At 40.7% G+C, this 25382-nt stretch overlaps 1 protein-coding gene across 1 annotated transcript; it reads right to left on the bottom strand.

Annotated features, from left to right (window-relative positions):
• Positions 1-216: 216 nt before the first annotated feature.
• LOC117479795 lies at positions 217-24390 on the bottom strand. The gene is made up of 14 exons (XM_034126879.1): positions 24309-24390; positions 21595-21720; positions 17499-17654; positions 16569-16707; positions 15218-15387; positions 14013-14147; positions 10418-10603; positions 9670-10268; positions 8855-8997; positions 8305-8526; positions 7894-8133; positions 6294-6421; positions 5686-6009; positions 217-5570 (listed from the first exon to the last, which is right to left on the bottom strand). Exons 1-14 carry the CDS (start codon positions 24363-24365, stop codon positions 1587-1589), a joined length of 6609 nt encoding a protein of 2202 aa, XP_033982770.1. The 5' UTR covers positions 24366-24390; the 3' UTR covers positions 217-1586.
• Between the last annotated feature and the right edge of the window lie 992 nt (positions 24391-25382).

Genomic DNA, 25382 nt, shown 5'->3' on the forward strand with positions numbered 1-25382 from the left:
TGCAGATTTAATACACTTACATTGGCTTGATTTTTTTAGAACCAGAGGTTGCCCTCACACAGGCGCACTTTGACACCAGCAGCCATACAGTGTAACCTATTGGTCACTGAGCAGTGCTTTTGGAGATATAACCTTCCAATAACCTTAGGGGCTATATTTCTGTTAATGCATGACAGAAAGCAGTGACTTCATTAATAACTGAAAACAAGTCTTTATTACACAAAAATCAGAGTATTTAGAAAACCCACATTTCACCAATGTTTTACTGTATACATTACACCATATGGTAATATCAAACTGACTTACTTAAAGGCAATGATGACAGTATCCAAGAATCACAAATTATATAAAAAAAGATAAATTGAATATTTGTTCTGAATAATGTATTTATAGATCAAATCACCAAAAACCTTCCACACACTTATTCCTAAAGGCAGATGCGGAAAAATATGCTCATAAATCCAGCTTGGTTTCTTATGTTTTAACTAGTTAAATAGGTGCTGCTACTTGTTCACATTTGCATTCAGCTCAAAGAATGTTAGAAGAGATGGCTTCAATAAAAACATGGTTATATAGTGAAGAAAAAACTAGATAATAAAATATACAAAATGGAAGATATGGGATTTATTCAATTTGAAAACTATCTCACAAAAAAAACAGGCAATGGCATTTTATTCTAACTCAAAGAGAAGCCTCGCAAAGGAGAATTTCAGCTCTGCATGCACAAATGAGAGCCTTGCATTAAAAATACAACAATGCTGTAATACAATAATAAAATGGGATCTAAGAATGATGGTTGTGGTTGGTCATGGTTAGTATCAGTGTTGGACAGTAGCCAAATATATTCACTCAAGTAGCTTTCTGTACAGTTTTGAGTCACTTACTTTACTTGAGAATTTCCATTTTATGCTAGTTTAAACTTTAAACAAAACATCCGAACAACAAGGTTTGTTCTTACAGACAGCACTAATGTATGCAATCCATTTACCAAATTACTTGTAACCGAAAGATACGTTGGATCACTTTATGTAAAAAAACAACTTTACCTCAACTCAACTCATCTGTGTTTGATATTTGTCACTCTTGTCTTTGTAGTATCCTGTCCCAAAGGATGCAGTCAACTAGCATCTTGTTGAACAACTTCTGGGAATTAAAGTTCATAAATAAACTTCTTTGTGCTATTTGGAGCTTTAGAAGGCTCTGTAAAGGGGTAACTCCTTAAAAACTGCTAGGGAGAGTTGGTTAACCCCCTCAAGCAAAATATAAAGTTCCCTTTTACACACACTCTAGCAATCGTCTCTGTTTGACACGTACTCACCAAACTGATAAAACTCTGTTCTGATTAAGTAAGGGGGGTGGGCACCTGGGTAGTGTGTTGAAGATGCGCGACGTGACACAGCTTGCTTTTGCAACAACGTAGCAGGTTCATATTTTGATATTAAACAACAATTTTGGCCTTAAAGACAGAAAATCCTAAATATTGTTGCACCTCCCTCTTCTTCACCCATTTGGACCTCAAACAGACATCTACATATAACGGTATGGGTCTCTGTATAGTTGATAATGCAACATTGAATTCAGAGTACTCACTGTTGTTTACACTTTCCAGAGGGGCTTTTTGGACTTTTAGGATTCTTCTTAGAATCCTCTTTGCTCTTTCTTGATTTGTTACGAGGAATTGGGCTCATGACTGTCTGGAGCTGTACAGGACTCACTTCAACATCACTTGCTTCAGCCCCATGCGTGTCATCAGAAGCTCTTGACACATCGTCCATCAGAGTTGTTGTTTCTCCAGTTACTTCATTCTGAACGAGGTTACCAGCCTCCTCATCTACCTCTCCTGAGTCTAGGTCTGAGTCTAGGTCTGATTCTAGGTCTGAGTCTAGGTCTGAAGATAGGGTCTTCTCTACCACTTTCATTTCTGAATAAGATGTTGGTGCTACCTGAGCAGATGCACCAGTTGCACTGTCATCAAATCCCTCCCTAATCGCGAAATCAATAGTGACCTCTGCCATGCCTTTTTCCAAAGCGATATCTCCAGATTCAAACATTTGAACTTTGGCCTCTTTATCTTCACTGGACATAGAAACCTGTGCTGTTGCAACCCTGGAGGATCTCATTCCCTCAGAAGATATAACAGGAGAATCAAAATGATCCATATTAGTATGCTTCTCTAACGCCTGACCAATAGTATCTTCTCTATCAGGAATATCCAACGCTATGTCTCCTACCTGAGAAGAGTCCACCCCTTGCCTGACTTGATGTGTAGTAACTTCACAAGGTATTTCTAGAGTGTTACCCACCTCTGACGAAGCTGGCAACGGATTCATCTCTGCATTTTGACTTGCTAAATACAAATGATCCTCAGATAAGCATTCAGTGGGACAAGACAGAGAGCTGTCTTCTAATTGCTGGTTCAACTTACTGCTCTCGTCCTCTACGTAAATACTTGTGTCTGGTGCGTCTACGCTTCCATTCTCTTCTTCTTGGTCATCAGAACAACGACTGTCTTGTTGTATGAAGGGGGCCGGTTCCTCTTCTTCCTCTCCATCACTGCCACCTGAGCTTAGCTTATCCTCTACTTGAACAGCGTTCGATGCATCTTCTTGTACACGGTCTTCATCTGAGATGGAAGACATGTGATGTGCAGTTGAGAGCTCTTCCTCCACAGCATTGTTGTATTCTGAGATAAAAGGATCCTCCAAAGGTCTTCTTCCTGATACAGCTTCTCCTTCAACAAATGCAGCTTGGGGTTCTGTGATGCTAACATTTTCGTGTATGGATAACACCCCTTCTTCAAAACTCTCCTCCTCTTGCTCTGGAACATTTATGTTATCATCTGAGATTAAGTTATGATCCTCTGGAGAACTCATGCATGTTGCATTCCCTTCACCTTGGTCATCTGAGTACTTGAAATGTTGATGTACTGGTGACACCATTGCTTCAACAGAATCTTCACCTTTCTCTTCATCAACACTGTCGTTATCTTCCATTTGAGAACTGAAAGCATCTTGTCTTCCAGTGTCTTCATCTAGGTTACCAGAGGTGCTACAACTCTGCTGTGGCACTCCTTCCTCCAGAATACTCTCTTTCTCTCCATCACTTCTCTCCATACTGTCTGCATCTGCATTGACTTCATCTGTACCACTTTCTTCTTCTTGGTGGCCACAGCCATTGTCTTTTGCTGTATGCATGTGTTGCTCTAATGTTGGCATGGTTGACCCATTAGACACCTCTTCTTGCACTCGGGTGGTTATTTCTTCTGTGGCTGATGTCAGATTTGAATCACCAAGGATAATAGTGCTGACAGTTTGCGATGATGTTATTGCTTCATCAGCACTATCTGTCTCTTCATTACCTCTGTCTGTCATAGTCCATTCACTTTGACCAAACTGTGGTTCTGGCATTGACTCTGGGTCGAGGTTCAACTTAACTTCAGATGCATTCAAAGTCACTTTTGAAAACATGTTTGGAAGAGTTGCTGACAATTTGTCATGCATACTATCGAGTCCTACATCAGAATCCAGCAGTTGCTCTTCCTGAGCCTTTACGTCTGCATGTGAATCACTGACTGTGATAACACCATCTGCAGTCATTTCCTCCATATTCACTTCCCCCTGGATACTATTAGAGGTGGCATTTACCTGCTTTGTTTCTATGTCTGACACAACGTTCTGTGCTGGACTGACATCTTCCTCCAGATCCCTGTCCATTTGGTCCTCTGTCACATCATCTAATTGAGCTTCTGACCCAACTTCCTGACTTTTGTCCTCTAGACCTTCAACTATGGTGAGATGAACAGCTTGTCCTTCTTTTACCACTTTCAATGACTCTTGACTGTCCACTTTGACTTCTGAGATATCTTGTATTTGATCGTCTACAATGTTGATGTGTTCTAAAGTAGATGTGGATCCCTCTCCTTGAGGAATTGTTGATATCTCTATACTCTCTCTGCCTGTATTAACTAAATCAATGACATCTGATCCAGGTTGGCACACTTCTGTGGTCGACATTTGATTGACCAGTGATATATTTTCCTCTGAAAAACCTTTAGCAGGAACATGATTTTCCTGCTGTTCTGATTCCACTGAGTTTTGTTGTGGGACATTGGATTCTGTGGGAGCTGTTTCTGATGTTTGTGTAGGACATTGTTGGATACCCAATTTGTCTTCAAATGCAGTTTGGACCATCCTACCAGGATCCTCATCATCAAGTGTTGTCTCGAGAGGCATTGATATGTAGGGGACATCGTGCTTTTCCTCAACAATGTCATAATTCATGTTCTGAACTGGATCCTTCAACTGATTTTCAGCTGAAATGATGGTATTTACAACTGCTGTAGTCTTGTCTTCCTTTGGTGAATTAATTCTTGATGCTTTTAGAATACCACTGGTATCTGCTGTTTGCTGCAACTGCGTAGTTTCTTGGTACTGGTTTGTACTGACCTGCCTAATGCCAACTTGAGTCATCCCAGGTTGCCACATTCCAACCTGTCTGACTTCTGGTTTCACAGCCATTCCCATTCCTGGTTTCCCAACACCAATTCCAAAAGCTGTTACCGGCACTAACCCCATCACTCCTGGCTGCCCAACCCATGTTTGCCCGACAGCACCCCCCCTCTTTGCAACAGTGTGTCCTGGCAGAAGGCCATGCACACTCCCCTGAGGGGGAGCAGCCTCTTTTACCAGGATTGCACCTCTGGGCAAATTGCCCTGAGACGAGCCTGGGTCAACCTCACCTGCATCATCTGGTCTACTCTTATCTTTAACTAACATGTATTGACCATCGGGATTTGGCCCTATCATTTTCCAACCCTTTGCAGGGCCTGAGCCTGTTGACACACCTGGACTACCAGGTAGAAAGAAGGTGGGGCTAACTGGACTGGCAGGGCTTTTTGGGCCCTCAATGCCCTGAATCACTAGCCCAGGAGGAGAGCATTGGGGCCCACTGACTACATACAAGCCTGGAAAATTAGCTCCATGGGACCCCTCTGCTAGCATAACCGTGTTCTGTAGCTGTGGTTGAACTACATAGTGCATGGGCTGTAGTACAGGGTTGGTGGCGTAATAAACTGGCTGCGGCTGTATGAAAACTGTACGAGCTAGATGGGACAGATTGGCAGAATGATGAGCTTGATGGGGCAGAGTGGTGGAATGACTGATGTTAGTAACCTTAGAGTTAGGAAGTGTCATGGATTGATGGGCAGTGCTTACAGTATTGACGGATGATTTGGAGATGTTAGTAGATGACAAGACTGTCTCTTTCTTGACATCAGTATGATCTGTTTCAACGCTTCGCTCAACTTTGGGCATAACAACAGGTTCAACCTTATTTACTGTGGTTTGGACAGCACCTACTATTTTGTGTGTCAGGGAAGGTTTGGGTGTTGGTTTAGGAGGGGAGCAGATATCAGACAGAGTCTTGAACTTTGGCCCAAGGTCATCAAGGAATTGCAGGTCGTTGTTAGTTTCCAGGAGGCTGAAGCTGCCCACAGATCCAGCAGAGGATCCCTGGCCCTCAAAATGATACTCCAAAGAACAGTCCTTCGCAGGCAAAGCACACATCGCTTTCTGTTTAAGGTAAAGGAATAGCACAGACACTGGTGTCAAGAATTTCGGAACATTTCTTTAAAGGTGAAATTCTGTAAAAGAAAAAAAACAGCTGAATGCAAGGCTAACAACGTACCTGTGAGTAGTAATCATTCAGGAAAGCGTCAGGTAAGGCTATATCCTCATAGAGAGCTGTTAGGTGAGCTGTCGTGTGTTGTAGTGTGTTTCTGCTGATTGTTGCACTGCCATAACCATAGCCAAAATCCCTGTGAGCGTTGTTGTCGACCTCCATCCAACTTTGGCTGGTGTCCTGAAACCTTTCCAAAAATTCATCATGGATTGTAGTTGTCTGGTTATTTTTTATAGTATTTGTAATAGTGCCTTTGGAATTTGATCCTTGTGCTGTCCCAAATGTCTTTTGGGGACCCAATGATACAGTTATACTATGGAGTGGCATTTCCTAAAAAAAGAACAGGAGAATGACAATGTTATCTCAGAAACGCATACAGGTTTATCAATATTAAACCTTCCTGTGTGTCCCTGTGGTAACAGGAGTAACTGATCTTATATCCCATTGACCCACTACACTGCTTTCTTTCACCAACATTACCTCTTGATCTCTATACAGACTTTAATTTTCAATAATATTAGGATATTGTCTGATTCTCTGTATTGATAAACTAAAAATAAGAAGTTAATGTATACTTTTCTTCCCAATAAAAAACAACAACATTGCAAGCGAACCTTATCCTCGCCTCTGCCTTCAGTGTGGTAAGATATGAGTTGTTCTTTGGTCTCCCATGGCATGTCAAGAAAACTGTCAGGAAAAAGTTCTGCTCCACACTGACAGAACAGCATGAGAAGAGGAATAACTGCAGAGAGAAGCACAACATGCAGTTCAATGTTAAGCCAAGTTCAGTTGAGCTCAAAGGTTTTTTTACAATTATTCCAAGATCTTAATATTTCAAGAGACACAGAGTATTTAATATTAGCAATGTTATTCATACAAGAGTGTTAAGAATACATCTAAAAACAGAGTTGTGAATTGGGAGTAACTCTCATATCATTTTTTTTAGCCATACTTATTTGGGGCACTTATTAAATGATGTTATTCAGTCCAATACATCACACCACCACTGATGAATGTATGCCCCCTTGTATATAAATCACACTGTCAGTACGTTTTTCTTGTAATTCAATGCATAATGGTTTGATTTTCATTAAATACATTCAGGGCCGGACTGGGACAATAAGTCAGGCCGGGAATTAAACACCCGGCCACTACCAGTTTCTTTTGTGCCATTTTGATGGATTTATTTGTGAATATTTACAGCGGTGCTGCCCATAGTGATAGCCCTATAGTTTAAATCTACCCAATAATAAACATATGGACAGGGGTTACTATTTAAAAAAATGTGCAAATGTATTTGGGAACATGTGAACATGTTTTAAGTGGGGGTGGACCTCAAATCCTCTAGGGGGGTCCGGGGGCATGCTCCCCCGGTAAGATGTTTTTTTAAATGCATCAATCTGGTGCACTTTGAGGGGAAAATAAAGAGACTAGATCTATGGGAACACCCATATGAAACAGAACTGTATACATTTCTTGCCCTTGAGCAAGGCACCGGACACCCCCCTTCCCCCTCACTCCCATTGCTCCCATGGCGCTGTACAATAGCTGCCCACTGCTCCTAGTACTAGACTCCTGGCACTAGGATGGGTTCAAAGCAGAGAACACATTTCACTGTGTGCTGTGTGCTCTGCATGTGAGACCATTACAGAGGGTTTCATCCCTTCATATTCTTCTTCTTCTTCAATAATCATAAAATCATAACCAATAACATCCCATATCCAATATGAAAAAACACTGAAAGTTGTTTATTTATTTATTTTTGGTTCATTTATAGTTGTGAGTGTGTCTGGGCTCCTGAACCAGCCTCTCCTGTCTCCCTCCTCTCCCTCCTCTCCCCCCTCTCCCCCCTCTCCCATCACCCTGTAGGGAGGGACGGCCCTGTCGGCAGGCCACATCATAGACAGACAGCACCCTGTGTGAGGCAGACCCACATTTGCGCAGCGTTTCGTTCACAATACAGCAGGCCACTCAACAGACTGGCCATCGGGAAACCTCCCGGTCCTCCTGATGGCCAGTCTGGGCCTGAATACATTTACTAGCTTGCTTAAAAACTAGCACTGCACTTAGTTTGAGAAATAAAGGACTATTGGATTGTTTTTTGATTAAGAAGGCACTTATGGTAAAGGTATCAGACATTAAATAGTGTTATCGACCCATCCGTAATAATCCCTAATAAGGTGTACTGTAGGCATTTGTTAAAGATCAACTTACACAGCAATAAGCACATTGCCGATAGCAGGAGGCTGATAGCTGGGGCAGAGAGCTCGGTTGAAGTAGTTTCTAATTTGGCTGCCTTTATCTTGCAGTCTTTTGTCTCCACACAGGTACAAACGTCCACGGTAAAAATTTCATTGGATGGGCAAGAAAGACCTTGAGCATCCAACACCTCCACCTGAACCTCATATAAGCCAGGCCAGAGTGGATCATGAGAGTGAAGCGCGGCACTCGTCTCTGTTGACAACAAAGGAAAAAGCACTGTCAAATAACATAGTATTATCATTATTACTTTAGCTTGTAACCTCAGTAATATTACAGTGTAGTGGTACTAAAAGAATATAACCACACAAATCACAAATAATGCTAAAAGAAAGAAAATCGTTTGTATCAACCACTTTTTCTTACTATTGACGACTTCTACGTCCCAGCTCCCTCGTGTCCCATCAGGTATGACTCTGAATGTGAATGGAGCTCCGTTGGGATCAACATCCTCATCAAATGCAGTAACATAGACAGTTGTTTCATCAGTGCACTGGGTGCTGTGGGTGGTGGTCAGAGTGGGACAGTGGTCGTTGGAGTCAAGGACTTGAATGGCTATTGTTCCTGTGGCGGTCTTTGATGGCCTGTCTGAGGATGACAACAGTTTGGTAAATCCAACAGCACAAAGACTGGAGTGCATAACAGCATATTATAATATCAAATAAGAAGTACTTTATTGATCCCAATTTGGGAAATGTTTGCGTTGCAGCAGCATACAAAAACAAGGCATTGTACATTGGAGAAAACCTTAACGTCCTAGTATAATTCCATATTTATATTAATAATGTCTGCAGTATTTTTTATGGAGGTCTGTTTTGTTGAGTTATTGAGAGTCCTTCAGTACGGAAAGACAGCGCCTATTCAAACAGAAGTGAATCAAGAAGCCAACACGACTATGAAGTAAATAGGGGATTACCATCTGTGATCACCAGGATCTTGGCAATGTAGGTACCATTCACCACAAAAGGTGACTCTCTGTCTGGTACCTTGTTGAGTTTAATCTCAGCTGTTTTTTCATCGATGGTAAACCAGTTTTCTGGATCAAAGGCTTTGGCATAACTAGGAAAAAAATTAGTTGGAAAAAAACCAAAAACATTATCATAAGTAATATACAGTAAACCAAAGAAGGAGAAGAAGAATTTGGTTAAAGTAATACTTTCAACATTTGGGGAAAAACACGTAATCACTTTATTGATGAGAATTATGTGTGTGAGTATGAAGCTAACACTAGGAGACAACTAGCTAAACTAAGGACATAGGGAAGTCAACTGGTCAAGTCAAATAGAACCTCTGAGACGGTAGAAATGGCAGAGGAAAAGGATATTCACTTCAACAATTTGTCTTGATGGAACAAATGATATCCAGCTACAGAAAAACTGAAGCTTCTTGTCTTGTCGCATTAGCGTGTTTAATGTTTCAGAAAGCTGCAGCACATAAGAATTGCAAGCTGCTGCACATTTTAACACGTTTTTATGCAAGTCTTTGTTCCGAACTAAGCATTAATGTGGTCATCCCCTTACTTATCATATAACGCCACCATTAGTTTGATAGACTTCGTTTTGAGTGGTATGGTTTGAAAACTATTGGGTCATCATCACCAAGTCAAAATGTTAATTGGGTGATTGTAAAGCAAATAACTCACATTTGAGCATGCTAAATTGCTAAACTAAGATGGTGAACATGGTACATTTGTGGTAAAAGTAAAGTAATGTTTCCTGCAGCATGACTTACTTGACATCTTCAGCTGGTAGCCCTGTGTCTGGATCGACAGCAGCAAACACTGTGATCACTCCATCTTCAGGTGCTTCATTTGGATCTTCTGATACAGGAACATTCTTGGTGGTTGGAATGAATGCTGGATCCTCTGGAATGTTTTTCACTGCTATCTTAATGGGATAGCTCTTTGGCTCAGGCTTTGTTCCTGGTTTGACACCTGGCTTAATACCGACACCCACTCCAACCCCAACCCCAACCCCAACCCCAACCCCAACCCCAACCCCAACACCTCCACCTCCACCTACACCTTCGCCTTCGCCGTCGCCTTCGCCGTCGCCTTCGCCTTCGCCTTCGCCTTCGCCTCCGCCTCCGCCTCCGCCTCCACCTCCACCTCCACCGCCGCCGCCGCCGCCTCCGCCGCCTCCGCCGCCGCCGCCTCCACCTCCACCTCCACCTCCACCTCCACCTCCAGCACCCGCTCCAGCAGCCATAGGATTACCCTCTCCAATCTTGACCTCCACATCCATTAATATAGCACCACCCCTCACAAAAGGAGCTACATTCGTAATGATCAGGCCAAGCTTAAGATTCTGGACATCTTCAAAATCCACAGCCTGTTTGGACCGGATTGGAGAGTAAAAAGCAATTGAGTGAGGGGACAAGAACAGATACGATGCAGCAAGCAAATGTTAGGGCACCACTCAACACTTGTTACAGTAAGTGTGATAAATAAAGTACAATGGTGTTAAAGTCACATAAATACCTTAATCAGCTTCAAGACGCCCTCATTGGTTTCCTTGTCCGTCTCAATTGAAAATATGTTATCCTCATTTCCTTTGGCGATTTCGAAGACAGTCAGCCAGTTGTCTGAGTGTTGAAGGTCTTTATCCAGAGCTTTGATTCTCATCACAACTACATCGGCAACATTTTCCTCCACTTCCCCATCGTACTGCAAACAGAAAATATGATTCGAAAAATTAGATCAACAGTATGTGTCAAAGTCTTACTGTCAGCTATGTGTCTATTCTGTTTACAAAACTGGTGTTTTTTGCTTGATGTTTCCAGTTATCATCAAAGCATCTACTGTTCAGAAGTAAAAGGCAACCGATAGGGTTTGGGGAAAGAGGCCAGTTCACGATCGCCTGGTCTTTTAACTGTTGCTTGCTAAAGTGCACCAGTCTGTACGTGGTCCATTTGGGGACTTGAACCGGCGACTCTCAGGTTTCCAAGGAAAGTCTTTTTTGACTACATGTTACCATGTGTCTCATCATAGTTGCAGAGGCCAGTAGCTATGTTTTACATCGCTATACTTTTGTCTTTTTGTCTTCATTTGAGGAGCACGAATGAATAATGAAAGAGATACATTCATCAACATAACAAAAGGAGGTGTGGGGACTGAATTAAGTGCAGTGGACTTGTCAGCACTAGACTTTTTACTAAACAGCCCCGAGGATGAAGTATCAGATATCTGTTGCATACAAACTGAACGCTGCTGCTTCTCATAATGTGGCAGATGTTAAGATTCAGTGCTGAGATAAGAAAAGTAATTGAACCCTTGACTTGACCCTTGGGACACTAGCCTTCTTGATGTTACTTTTAAAGTTCAGTTAAAATGTCACATTAGCTTGTAGATGTTAAAGAATAAAGGCCCCAGGAGCCTTGAGGAAATGTACGTATTACACATTCAGTTGTATATTCACTAGGGCTGGCGGGACAGAAACATGGAGAAAGGTACCGAACTCTTACATGGACATTTTACATCTCTTCCAGACGGCGGAGTTGATAGAACCAGAGGTATTTGTAACCACTGCAAAGTATTTTCTGATCACTGAGGGTAACTTCTACTGTATAACAAACTAGATACAATGTTAATGCCCTTGCAGTGGCAAATAGCTTTGGTTTGATATTTGATTTGTTTACACTAATTAATGTTGAAGTTGAGATTTACAAGACATTTTTTAACTGCTACTGTGTAAAGGGAATACTACTGTTAAAACGTACCTTATTTGTTTGAAGTGTTTGCAGACCAAATGTTATTGCGTGTATAGCAGTACTTTTAAAATAAAAGTTTGCAATGCATGACTTTTGTTTTGTACATAACAATGTGATTAATCGCAGAAAATCATGTGATTAATCGCGATTAAATTGCTTTATTGTTGCTCAGCACTAATAATTACAGATAGATAAAAAGTCATTACTAATTAAAATCAATTCAGTACTGTGCCAGAAAGTCCCACCACTGATCGTACCTGTACCCTGTCAATCAAAATAGTCTTTTTGAACATTAAATTGAATATGCATTAATGTAACTAGTTTTTATCTGTTGCTCCATACTTTAACCCTTCAGCCGAGTAGCAGTGGCATCACACTTGAATGTGCTCTATGAGAACATGGCTGCACCTTATGCACAGACCAGGATATATCTGACTACCACTTTTCCATTGATGGCTTCCGGACTGTTTGGACCAACAAGGATTGCACCAAGAGCTTCACCATGTCTTCACCATGCGCCTAAGTCTTCAGATTCAACTGAGTTAAATTATCAATTGAAAAATCAACATTATAATCTGGACCTGCAAAAAAGGCTAAAATTATCCCAAATTGTCTGAAAATGAATGAATTAGTTAAATCGTTAAAGTAAAGGTAACATGTCACACGACAGACACCATCTCTCTTTTCATTCATCTCTATATCCTCTTCCCTTTGTTCTCTCTCCCTCTTAATTATCTGCCTCTCACACCTCACTTGCTATATAACTTTTTCTGCAATAGGCTTTGTGTCGCAGTTTTAAAAATGACAGGAATAATTAAAGAAAAGTTTCCATTTTAAAGATCTGATGCACTTTGAGAAAAACATTAAGTGGTTAGCTTAAGACCATCTTGTTCCGTAAACATTTGGTGTATATGACTGATAGTCATTGCCCAGCTTAAAGCACACACCTTCAGAGCGTGCTTAAACGATGCAAGCTCTGTGGTTTTCAAAATCCAGTGCGGCTGCTGTAAACAGTCGAGAGACACCCTCCCCAAGCTGACCAACAATATAGCCAAAATAAAACGCTTGCTGGTTGTTGTGTATATATATATATACTCCTGCCAATAGGGGGCACAGTGTAACCACAGTAACATACAATGTTACGAGAATAAGTGTATGCCCGGGAGTTGATGCTGTGGTGGTTAAGCATGAGTAACAGTAAAGAAACTAGTACCCATATCCTCTGTCCCGTGCTTTATTAATGTTCTCTTCCTGCTAATACACAACACTGGTGTCTGGCTGTGGGTTTACGGAGCACTCTGTTCCATATGCAGTGCATTTTGTGAGATCAGAGCCCACATTTTAGACTTATTTTTTAAAAGAGGTAATACATCAAGTAGGCTCACTGTCTTATAGACTCCTACACAATCAAACTTATTTTTGAAACAAGTAGCATCACCTCTTGCAGAAAGACTGCAGGTTTGCATTCCTCACTTTCCAACCAATTGCTTTACAACCAAAGTCCATTAAAGTCTGCTTTTTACCTGGCATCCAAAACTGAAATAAGGTAACATATATACTTATTTTGAGCAGAGGTGGAAAACGTATAGATATTGTACCTGAGTAAAAGTAGAACTACCAGAGTGTAGGAATACTCTGTTTCAGTAAAAGTCCTGCATTCAAAATGTTCCTCAAGTGAAAGTAGAAAAGTATTCTCATCAAAATATAGTTAAAGTAGCGACAGTAAAAGTAGTCATTGTGCAGATTGGTCCATTTCAGAATAATATATATGATATGTTTTATAATGATTGATCATTAAAGTGTTATCAAAGCTGGTAAAGGTGCAGCTAGTTTGAATGACTTTGTATACTGCAGGGTAGCTTGTGAATTTACTCTGGGCACATTCCAAGGTCTTATTTAAGAGTTGATTATATTTCACATCATTAATCCGAATCTGCAAAGTAACTAAAGGTATTAAATAAATGTAGTGGAGTAGAAGTACAAGGTTGCATAAAATGTAAATACTCAAGTATCTCCAAATTGTACTTAAGTACAGTACTTGAGTAAATGCACTTTGAGCAAAACAAATCAAAACATCCAAAAGTCGTTTTGTTGCATTCTTTTTTTTGTATACATGTACAGCGTTAACCATGTGTTCAACACTACATCCGCATCCTGGTTTGTGGCTGTACCCTTAAAAGGTCATTGAAGAAATGCAGCAAGGTGCCTGAGAACGTAAGGATGTAATGGAATGTGTGTGTGCGTGTGTGCGTGCGTGTGTGCGTGTGTGTGTGTGTGTGTGTGTGTGTGTGTGTGTGTGTGTGTGTGTGTGTGTGTGTGTGTGTGTGTGTGTGTGTGTGTGTGTGTGTGTGTGTGTGTGTGTGTACCTCAGATTTTTCCAGGGTGGGGATGTTGTCATTGATGTCCAGGACTTTGACCTCCACTGTTCCTGTCCCTACTAGGCCGCTGGATCCCCCTCCCATATCAGTCCCCTCTATGACCAGTTTGTAGAAGTCAATAGTCTGTTGGAGGGAAAACAGGCACATTCTTCTGATATCTGATGACATGTGATCATACTGTGCAGGGTGAGTCAGACCTTCAGGGCAAAACAGTGCTGCTGTATATTGTTCCTTGATTGAATTTCAAAGAACATCTTGTTCCAACTGAAGTATTTTCATCCCGCCTTAATTCAAATTATGTAAAAACCCTGGGATCCTGAAACTATCAAAGCACAGTTGCTAAAATGCCTTCTAGACATCTGCAGCTAAAAGATTAGTAGGTCATCATATAGGTTCTCTGTCCCAGTCCATCGCTCAGCACTGCAAAAGTCTTGATATTCGACCAAAACCTCACCCTAGACAAGCTCAGACTATTTCTTACTCCATAAAAGTTTGAAACAGTTGTTCCAGCCAAATGACTCTCTCCTCCCTGGCATACATTTAAAAAAATCCTTCTCCCGTTTTCAGCTTAATCAAAACTCTGCTTTTGAATTTAACTCAGGTTGGAAAAAACGACCACATCACACGAATCCTGGCTTCCTTTCAAAAGCCCTGAGAGGCATAGCTGGAGTTATTCATCAGACCTCTTATTGCCCTATGTCCACTCCCACAACCTGAGATCCTGAGATGCGTCTATTGCTGGTTGTTCTAAGGTACAGATTGAAACGCAAAGGATATAGAGCCTTAGCTGTAAGGGCTCCTGGCTTTGGAACAACCTGCCTGAGGAGATTAGGGCTGCAAACTCTTTTATGGTAAATGGTAAATGGACTGTATTTATATTTCACTTCATCGACCCCTCTAAGCGCTTTAAATTCTTCAAGTCATCTTTCACCCATTTAATCATACAGAGTAGTAAGCAAACATTCACACACATTCACACAACATTGGCCTTGCCGTTGGGAGCAACTTGGGTAAAGTATCTTGGGATAGGATACATCGACATGTTGAGTGCAAGGGCTGGGATCAAACCCACAACCTTCCAATTGAAAGAAGGCCGCACCACCTTGCAGCCACTCTGTATTAAGTATTATTCTTTTGAAAGGTGCTGCAACATATGTGAGATGTGTTTGATATACAATGACCAGAAGCCTCACCTCTCTGTCCAGGTTTTCCTCTTTGACGTACAGTTGGCCCGTCTTTCTGTCTAGAGTGAACATTTGACCGGTGCCTGCGGGCTCCTGACTCACGATCCTGTAGCTGATCTCACTGTTAATTGTTCCAGGTTGGTCCTTATCTTTCCCCTTGATCTGCATCACAACGCTTCCTGCAGCAAACAGCACAAACCATAACATTTCAGAGAATCTGTTCACAGCTAGTGACTGGCAGAGTAAGCCTGTTTCATAATTGTGTGCTTTGTCAGTATAATCATAATATATGGCTACGTTAGCTACGTTAGCTAGTTTACAGCAGATCTGCAATATTATCGGAAGGAATCATGCCATTACATCACATGTTAAAATATGCCGATAAAATTAACATTTTATTGCCGAATTTATAATCTCCGATCATCAACAAGCGCTTTCGATCCCAGCCGCGTGCAACACTTTTTAGTTTCCGTTGAGTTTTGAACTTTGCGGAATTTTTAAAGCTGAAGTGTCTTCTACATAATGTAAGGCCATTGTTACGCGTTGACCCCTGTTGGTTACTGTAGTTATGGGCTATTAGGAAAAATAAGTACTTTTACTTTTATCACTTTTAGTGCATTTATATTTTCATCCTTTTTTATTTTAATTACATTTTAAATAAAGGACTTTTATTGTTTTTAATGTTGCTTTACTGATTTAACTTAAAGGGGACCTATCATGCAAAATGCACTTTTGTACGTCTTTTATACATGAATATGTGTCCCCGGTGTTCCAGGGAACTCACCAAGTGTCAGAAAACACAACCCTCTCTATTTTCCTCCATACCCAAATCTCTAAAAACGGGGCTGCAACGGATCTGATAAAAACTGATCCAGATTTGAAATTTCTCTGACGTCAGGAACGAGGAGCTCCGCCTATATGGCCAACTCTCCACCTATCAGGGGAATGAGAGGTTGCTGTGGCATGGTAACAGCATGGTAACATGACGCTCGTAACTCGGCCCCCTCCTTTGCAGGGGGGCGTGGTCAGCTGCAGCTCATGCAAAGACAGGCTGGAGGAGAGCAAAATAGAGCGAAATGAGGCATGGCTAAAATGCATGATCTGTTTGGTATTTGGAAAAAGAAACTTCACAGACATGTTTTATATAGGTATGGCCCTACAATATATTATTCAAATATAGCATGATAGGTCCACTTTAAACGTAAAGTATGTGAGTACTTTTACCAACTCTGATGTGGACTGTGTTTTGGTCACATTTGATTGACAGCAGAAATAAACAGTAACATATTTCTGAGTTCTGACTGTTTCCATCATTCTCTCACAGCAGCAGGCTGATATGTGTTCAACAATGTGACACTACCTGGTTTGCTTTCCTCTGTGATGTTGCCGATTTGCAGCTCAAAATAAGGAGGGTTGTCATTTTGGTCCAGAACCACGACTGTCAGTGGGACATCATTCTCTGCTTTCATCCCGTCTTTGAACCTTGCGACCCCTGTTAGCTGCATGAGTTACATGAAGAAACACTTTACTATTGATCTTTGAAGATAGAATACAGACACCCAAACCTCAATTCAATGTTGGTTCACTAGATTTTTTTCGGAGCTTCCTGCGTGTTCTCGCAGCATTTTTTAGCAGGTTTGTTCAGAAGAAAGAAAATTAACTTTCATCCATTGCCTGACTGTGGATGTCACAGCTGTCACATCTGCACTTTCTTATTGCTGCTGTTTTGTGTTTGTGCCAAGCCTGGTCTCTTAAAATACATACCTATTAAACTAAACTGTTATGCGGAAGCATATTTCATCCCTATGGCGCTTGGTTGTCACAAATGCGTTTCTTAAGGTCTGTGGGAATTTAAGCCAGGTAACTTCCTTGTTTAAACTTTACATACAGGTTCATTACTACATTTATTTGAAGCTTCGTTAACATTACAAACTGCTTGCACAAAACGTTGACAATCATCTGAAATATTTGGGCGTTACTAGTGCCTTCTTTATTTGTATTCTCTTTGCTGCTATAACGGTTTCTAATCACTGTTTTAATCCCTGCTTACATGTATTAGTTGTTATTTTTAAATGCATAGAGAAGCCTACCACATCTCATCTATAGTATCTCAAGTATAATGACAATTAACCTCTTTTGATCTGATCTGAAACAAAAGTCCAAAACAATATATGCACAAGGGTAGGCTAGTGACATTCAGTAAAGCTCTGTGACTGAAGGAACGTGAGCTTTATTCTCCCACCAGTCTTCGTCAGGTTTCAGGACAGTAGAACTTTAAAGAAAGACTTACATTGTAGAATTGGTGTTTCTCCCGGTCCAGTAATTCAGTGATGCGTACAAACCCAGTATTTCGGTCCACTACAAAGAGATTGATGGGTTCCTTGTCAGCTCCTTGTCCAGTGAGAAAATAATCCACCGACTCACCTAAGTTTTTATCAGAGCGTATCTGACAACAAAACACAAACAGAGGAATCATGGACTTGCTATTCAGGTTTTCCTCTCCTGTAGTGTGTTATATAGGTTTTTGTGAATGGCAGAGGTGGGAGTAAGTCCTACATGTGCAAGTCATGAGCAAGTCTCAAGTCTTAACCTACAAGTCTCAAGCAAGTCCCAAGTCACTGTGGTGGCAAGTCTCAAGTCCAAAAATATGCGACTCGAGTCTGACTCGAGTCAAGTCATGTGACTCGAGTCCCCCACCTCTGGTAAATGGTCTACATAGGCTAACATCCCGAAGTTCCCTCTAGAGGGAGTTTCTCTCCCCCAAATGTCCCCATCTGCCTGAAACGCCTCCATTAGAATAAATAAAGACCTTTTGTCATGTCACAATAGAGGAACAAAATACAAAAATGAACCTTCACATTTGCATAATAGGGCTTCTTTAACAATGTTATAATAATTGCTATTTAAATGTTCAATTCAAACGCTTGTTTTGGCTATTGTTGAACCAATAGCACCTATGAAGGAGACGCCAACCCAAGCTTTCAAACCAGAGTTCTATTAAGAATCTTTCAATATTTTATTCAGGACGATAACATCCATATCCAGTGTAATGTAACTACAGTAATACAAAGTGAGTTGATTGAAACTGTAACAAAACCTCAAAGTTCAGTCCACTATTAGTGTTGCAGGACATTCAACCTAAGCCACTTTGGTTTTTGACAGTTACAAATTAATTAATTAAGGCTGATCATTAAAGTTTTTTTAATTAATATTATTATTTTAAAATTCTGTTGCTCACTGGCTCTGAATACACATACAGACAAACAGGAGGGGTGGGATGTTGATCAGTATAGAGTGGCGAAGTCCCTCCCCTTCCGGTGGACCTCCATGGGACCTTATTTCGGAGAAATTATGTATTGAAGTCAATGGAGAGAGAAAGATTATCTTTCGATCCCGTTTGAATTGTGCCACGAATTACACATATGATGTTTGTCAATTTGAAGGTGGGGTAGGTAAGTTTGAGAAACCGGCTCGAGATACACTTTTTGTTATATTCCATGGAATGCTCTTAACATCCCGATAGCAATGAATATCTGAAGTGCTTTGACAAAAAATCCATAAAAAAATGTCATCTGTGGAAGCCGTAGTACTGTAAAAAGCACGACCAATAATTTTAGCCGGCCCGGCTAAAATAACTGGATGGCCTACCTGCCTGTCAGCCTTCCATCTGTGCACAAACTTATCTCGTGCTCTCATTGGTCATGTGCGCGTTCGTGTGTGTTGGAGGAGGGGCTCTGTAAGGAAGTGGCAGATTTTCTCCGGTTGTGTATTTTCAAATTCTAGCGATCTCGAGCCCACCTTTAAAAGATAATTTTGCAAATCAGAAAAAAAAAAAAAATGTCGTAAAACTGTGAAATAACACATTTGTTTGTGTGAAACGCTCAATGAACTACATCTCCGGTCTCGCACAAAAACACACGTCACCAAGATGGCCGTCACTGCTGTCTTGTCAAAAAAAGGATTGACTACCCTCACTATGAATGTCATGCAAAGCTGCCTGCCTGCCTGTCTTCCTTTGATTCTCTCTGAACTGCCTGGTCTTTTTAATGTTTAATGTTTAATGTCAACCATTTGTGCAGATAGCATGAAATGCAAAAGATCGCCGATGCTAATGTGGCGTTAGCGTTAGCATTTCTCCCCCGGGCTTAAATTGTGTATTATAGAATGATCACACCGGTGTGACAGTACTCTTCAAAGGGTTCACGAAAAATGACTACTACTCTTACTGTTTAACATTTTGGGTTACTTAATGTTACTTCATGTTAAGGCTAATAAAGATGACAAGGCTGTAATGCTAACTAACGTGCTAGCTACTAGCTAGCTTGATCCAGACACTCCTGGTCCTTTCATCAGACGGGAAGCGAAAGAACGAGCAAGACCCATTGCTGGTATGATAACAACCTGGTACTAAGCACACAGGCATCTTGTTAAAGTTATCTTATCTTAGCCAGCACCATATAGATAGATTATATCTATATGGCGCTCCACTAAGCTATCTCTAATGGCGCGTTTCCACTACAGCGCGGAGCACGGTTTAAGAGGGCTGTGATGTCAGCGGCCCGTTTTTAGTTGCGTTTCCACTTGGCCTAGTACCGGCCGGCGGGTCCTAATTCACAGTTTTTCTGGCCTCATAAAATCGTGGGTCTAGGGCCAGAGACAACGAGGCTGAGTCGGGCTGAGTATGCTAAACTAGAGAGAGAATCGCTGGCAAGGGGGCTACAACTACAACAAGATGGACATATTTGACCGTGATTTAATTGTAATACACGTTTCAAAATGATGCCGAAGTAACAACATACTGATACCGGTTAGTAAAAACCATGAATTAATGCTTTGTCAAGTCTGCAGACAGACGGCAGGCGAAAAACCTTTTAAAATGCGTGTTGTCTAAATGGAGATTGGCTAAGCTAACGCAGTATATGCTCCGACCGTCCACACTCACAACAACGGCCTATACAGACATAAATAAAGCAGCGACTGTATTCACCATGACACAGGCAGTCTGTGGTTTGTACTTGTTTAACTTTTGTCTAGTTTCTGAACATATATGAGGAGCTGTGAGCTCTGAGTGCTAACAGCTAACGGCTGTGTTGTTTTTCTGGGGTTCTCATTGAAGATGACGTCACGGCTCCGCCTACACTGCGTTACTATAGATACTACCCCAGTTCCTAAACTGTAATGGAAATGCGCCATAAAGTGAGCCAGTCCTAACGAGGCCTAGCCATACCGAGCGAGGCTGAGCGAGGCCGTGTAGTGGAAATGCGCCATTAGTGGAGGAAAACAATTGTGACATCACTTACGCGACTCTGGGATTTGTAGTCTTTCTAGTTGCGTATTTTTCATAGTCTTATATTTCAACAGTTTTACGACAAACTGTGACTTTTTTGACATGGAAATGATTTTTTAAGATTGACAAACATCATATGTGTAATTCATGGCACAATTCAAACGGGATCGAAAGATACGTTTTCTCTCTCCATTGACTTCAATGCATAATTTTTCCGAAATAAGGTCCCATGGACCGGAAGTAGATGGGCGTGACTTCGCCACTCTATTGGCTTAGGATGGGCGTCATTACGTGTCTCAACCAATGAGAGCATTTGGGGCGGGCCTAAGACTGCTGCAGCGCTCACATGACCGAAACAGAAGAAAAGTGGCAGGACAGAAACATGGACATTGGACATCTCTTCCAGACGTCGGAGTTGATAGAACCAGAGTCATTTGTAACCACTGCAAAGTTTAATTTTCTTCTCACTGGACTCTGAGGGTAACTTGTTTTTCTTTAACTAGATAAAATGTTAAGTGGCACATAGCTTTGGTTTTATATTTGATTTGATTACATTAATTCATGTTGAAGTAGAGATTTACAAGAAATATTTTTAACTGCTACTGTGTTTACATACTGTTTAAAGTGTTTGCAAACCAAATGCTATTGCACTTTTGTTATAGCAGTGCTTTTAAAATAAAAGTGCGCAATACACTGGTTTTGAATTCATTATTGAATTTTGCGCATTAATCGAAGAAAATCATTCGATTAATCACGATTAAAAATGGTAATCGTTGCCAAGCACTAATTTATAGCAATACATATTTATCACTCTGCACAAATAAAAGTTAATAACAGGTTTGCTTGGGGTACACCCATATTTGTACTCATAAATGACCAATGCAGGCGTGGCTTCTGTTACTGGTACACTATGTTCCCTACCCTATAGCATAGCAGCATAGCTGAGGACTGAAACCAGTTTAAACAGGTTGGCTCACTGCAGGCAAAGTGGTGACAGAAACAAGTTTTTTTATTTACTTTTTTAACATTGAAGCTCATCCAGTCTACACATTATAATGACTGTGTATGCAAATTGTGTGAAATAATATTTGGATCAAACCTTGGCAATGAATTTCTTGTGTCGGTAGTCAGTGTTTTCCATGAGCTTGGTAGGAGGAATGATCCACTCCCTCTTCTTCCTCCTCAGGGTCTTTTTCCTTCTCCGTCCTGACTCGGCACTGAGCACCTGAAAGGAAACCACACATAACTATTTAATTTGCTTTTGAATGTTTAATTTTCTGCCAATATACAAATATGAAATAACATTGTCAAACTCATCACACAGTCAGCAAAATCAAGGTGTGAAACAAGGGCAGTATGATTATATATGACTTTAGTCTTATGAGTGATCCTTCCTTCCTCTTTAGAATTTAGACAAGAGCTCCAATAAAAAGCTGCTAAAATATATATATATTTCAACGCTATAGCACCAACTACATTTAAGAAGCTTGAATTTAAACATGAACCACTATTGGGAGCTAATTATTAAGAACAAAGGTGATGTGAGGGCTTTAATGACTACAGCACAGATCAATATAGTTGATCAGCCACAGCATGAATGTGTGGGAAAAGGAAATCAGGGTTTTGAGGCAGTGGCTCCTGTGTTCAGTTCACTTTCTATATGTCGCACTGGAAAATATCATCAGAGAACACACAATTATTTCTATAGCTATGCTGAGAATACACAACTGTTCATCTCCCTAAGACCAAATGATATCAACCCTATCAATAAACTGGTTCAATGCACATTAAGCAAATAAAAACATCTGCTGTAATTCAGAGAAAGGTTAAAAAAAATGAGAGAGAAACAGAGACGAGTTGAATAACTAAAAGTCCGTGGCCAAGCCCCAAACAAAGAGTCTAAGCATGCCTCTAGATCCAGATCGGAATTTTGAATCAACACAACATTAATGCCACATTTATACCAGCTTAGAAATTGTATTTGCTACAGTTCAACCAATTCTCTCTGAAAGAGATATTGAGATAATTATACCTGTCTTTGTTACTAGCAGGCTGGTTTAGTGGAATGTTCATACATTTTTTTACTCAAGAAAAAAAGCAATAAATCATTTAGATTTGCAGCGGCATGTCTACAGAGCAAGGCCACAAAGAAAGCACCAGATTTCAAGTTATTTTAAGTTGTGTTCAAAGCTCCAATGGACTCCCTTTATCCTCTTATTCTTAATCGAATATATATAATTCTTTCTTCCATCTTTTACTGTGCTGTGCCCTTCGATGTTCATGTGTTGGTTTTATGTACAAATGGCGCCCTATAGATAAATAAAGTGTGTGTTTTTGGTTGTGAGTGTTTGTGTGGGTTATTGGAGCTCTCATGTTATGTCAAACATTTTTCCTGACAAACAAAATACAAATCAACTTCTGATTTAGTGTGTCAAAAAACAGCCATGCCAACATTTCCAGGTGGTAACGAACAAGTGACATCATGTTACAAGACAAAGTGACAAAGACATCCATCAACGTTAGAATGAATTCAACTTTAAACACAACATGCACATAAAGGTAATACTGACGAACATGGTATTCAAAGCACACGTAACACAACTGAAGCAGTGGACCAATTTTACTGGGGAGGGGGGGCAGTGGTGGGGTCATTTATTTATGACAGTGGCACATTAAATGCGGGTAAACAGAGACGAAGACAGTGTTCAAGATGTCAACATTATAAGGCAGGGGTGTCCAAACTACGGCCCGGAGTCCATTTTGAATTGGCCCGCAGCAAATTCTAAAAGTATAATGAATGATGGCCCACACCTGAAACTTCTGCTTCTCTTATATTGTACTTCTTAAGAGGGGTCCAAGGTCAGTGTTACCCCTACAATAGAACCACCCATGAACTGAAGCCAGCCTACACAAACATCTTTTTTTGGTTTGCTTTTCTTTGATTCATTTGTGTCCATTGTGTTAGACACAACTATATGGAGGGCTGGGAACACCATGTACCCTCATGTGTCATCTTCATGACATCACACATATTATGAAATGCCAAAATAGGGTAAAAAAAACATTCCTTTTTATGTTTACTATTGTCTGTCAAATCATGATCAATGTTTGTCGGTCAAAACCTGGCATACTGTACACGAGCATGCTGCTTAATAACACGAGCATGCTGCTTAATAACACGAGCATGCTGCTTAATAACACGAGCATGCTGCTTAATAACACGAGCATGCTGCTTAATAACACGAGCATGCTGCTTAATAACACGAGCATGCTGCTTAATATAGTAATAACAATAACAGTGTAAGCATGAATCATATGTTTTCTAAGTGTGCTTTGGAATCATTAGTAAAGCACTACACTGGCTCCCCGGGGAACTGAGGATCGAATTCAAGGTCTCCGTCCTCACCCAAGTGTATCCATGGAACTGCCCCTCCCTACCTCAAGGAACTCCTCACCCGACAGACAGCTTTTAAAAAAGGCCTCAAACCCCATCTTTTCAATAGAGCCTTTCCCTAGACCTTTTATTTATTACCACCCTTTTATTTTATTTTATTTTTATTTTTATTGTTTTTTATTGCTTTTTATTCATTCTACCGTGTTGTGTACTATTTTTAAACTGTTCATGCTCACTGCTTGTAGCACTTCGGGATTTTAAGTCAAATATTAAGTGCTTTATAAATTAAACCCATTATTATCAGTAATTGCATTTTAAATAATTGCAAATTAGACCACTTAAAAAATAAACCCCTGCCCTGCAGCATGCCCCAGTGTGTCGATGTTAAAGTCACTTGATAGAGTAGATTGAATACTCACCAAAGCCAGCACTAACAGGAGCAGCAGGCCCACTTCTGAGAAGGAGAGGCGAGCCATGACTGCAGCCAAGTTGAGCCGACAGCAGCTGTTCACGGGAATCACACTGAGGACGAAGCCACAAGCCTTAAATCTCTTCTATCAGAGACACACCTTTGTCAAGCCCCCACCCCCTGTTGACTATCACAACTGCACCTGTCACATGATTGCGTTTTTCTTTAAGGTGTGTCTGCTCACTGATGCACAGTTTGCAAGCGTACAGTTATGCCTCAGGGTAAAATATTTGACCACGCTGACAAGGACTGACATGCTTTCCTAGAATAATCATTTTTTCTTATGTAATGTCAGTTTGTTTTGTACACATTCAAGTTTTTAGAGAAGTGAAGGATGAAGTTCTCCCCGTAAGGTTATAACGGCCTCAGAATACGATATGTTCTTTTCACAAAAGCCAACACCAAGTCGATGTTATTTCATGTTTTGAGCAACTTACTATTACCAATTGAATTGCCTTTTTGTAATGTTAATGTTAAATGCATACATTACTTCAGTGCTGTTTTCCTTCTATATGGTCACTACTAAAGGAACCTGTATAAAGGTGGGGGGAGGGGGGGGGGGAGGGCCAGTACTAATGTATTTACATATTTGCATGTGTATAAGTAAACCATTATTACATACAATAACAAGCCAAGTCTTCTCAGTCTGCTCCAGGTTTAATTGTACTGCCCTTTATTTGAAATAGCAAAACACATATCTGAAAGTGGAGATGAAACTCTTCACAACTTAAATCAAAGAGTGTCGCATCTACAAGCAAAAGTAAAGGTACTTATATATAAAACCCTTACATTTTAATGCACACCCAGGGTTGTGATGAGGTGCTGATAACTGGCAATGGAACCATGTGTATATATTTTCTTTAGATCTGTTCATTTTGTGAAGGCCTGGGGCCTACAACTGTTCATAAATGATCAAAATATGCATTCCTGAGAGGAGTGAGTAGAATCAACCAGAGTACACTAAGCATGAGGCTACATGAATAAGGACACACTCCCACTTAAACAGCAGAATAAAAACACATGG

This window comes from Trematomus bernacchii, unplaced genomic scaffold (genome assembly GCF_902827165.1).
Source record: "Trematomus bernacchii unplaced genomic scaffold, fTreBer1.1, whole genome shotgun sequence".
Lineage (NCBI taxonomy): Eukaryota > Metazoa > Chordata > Actinopteri > Perciformes > Nototheniidae > Trematomus > Trematomus bernacchii.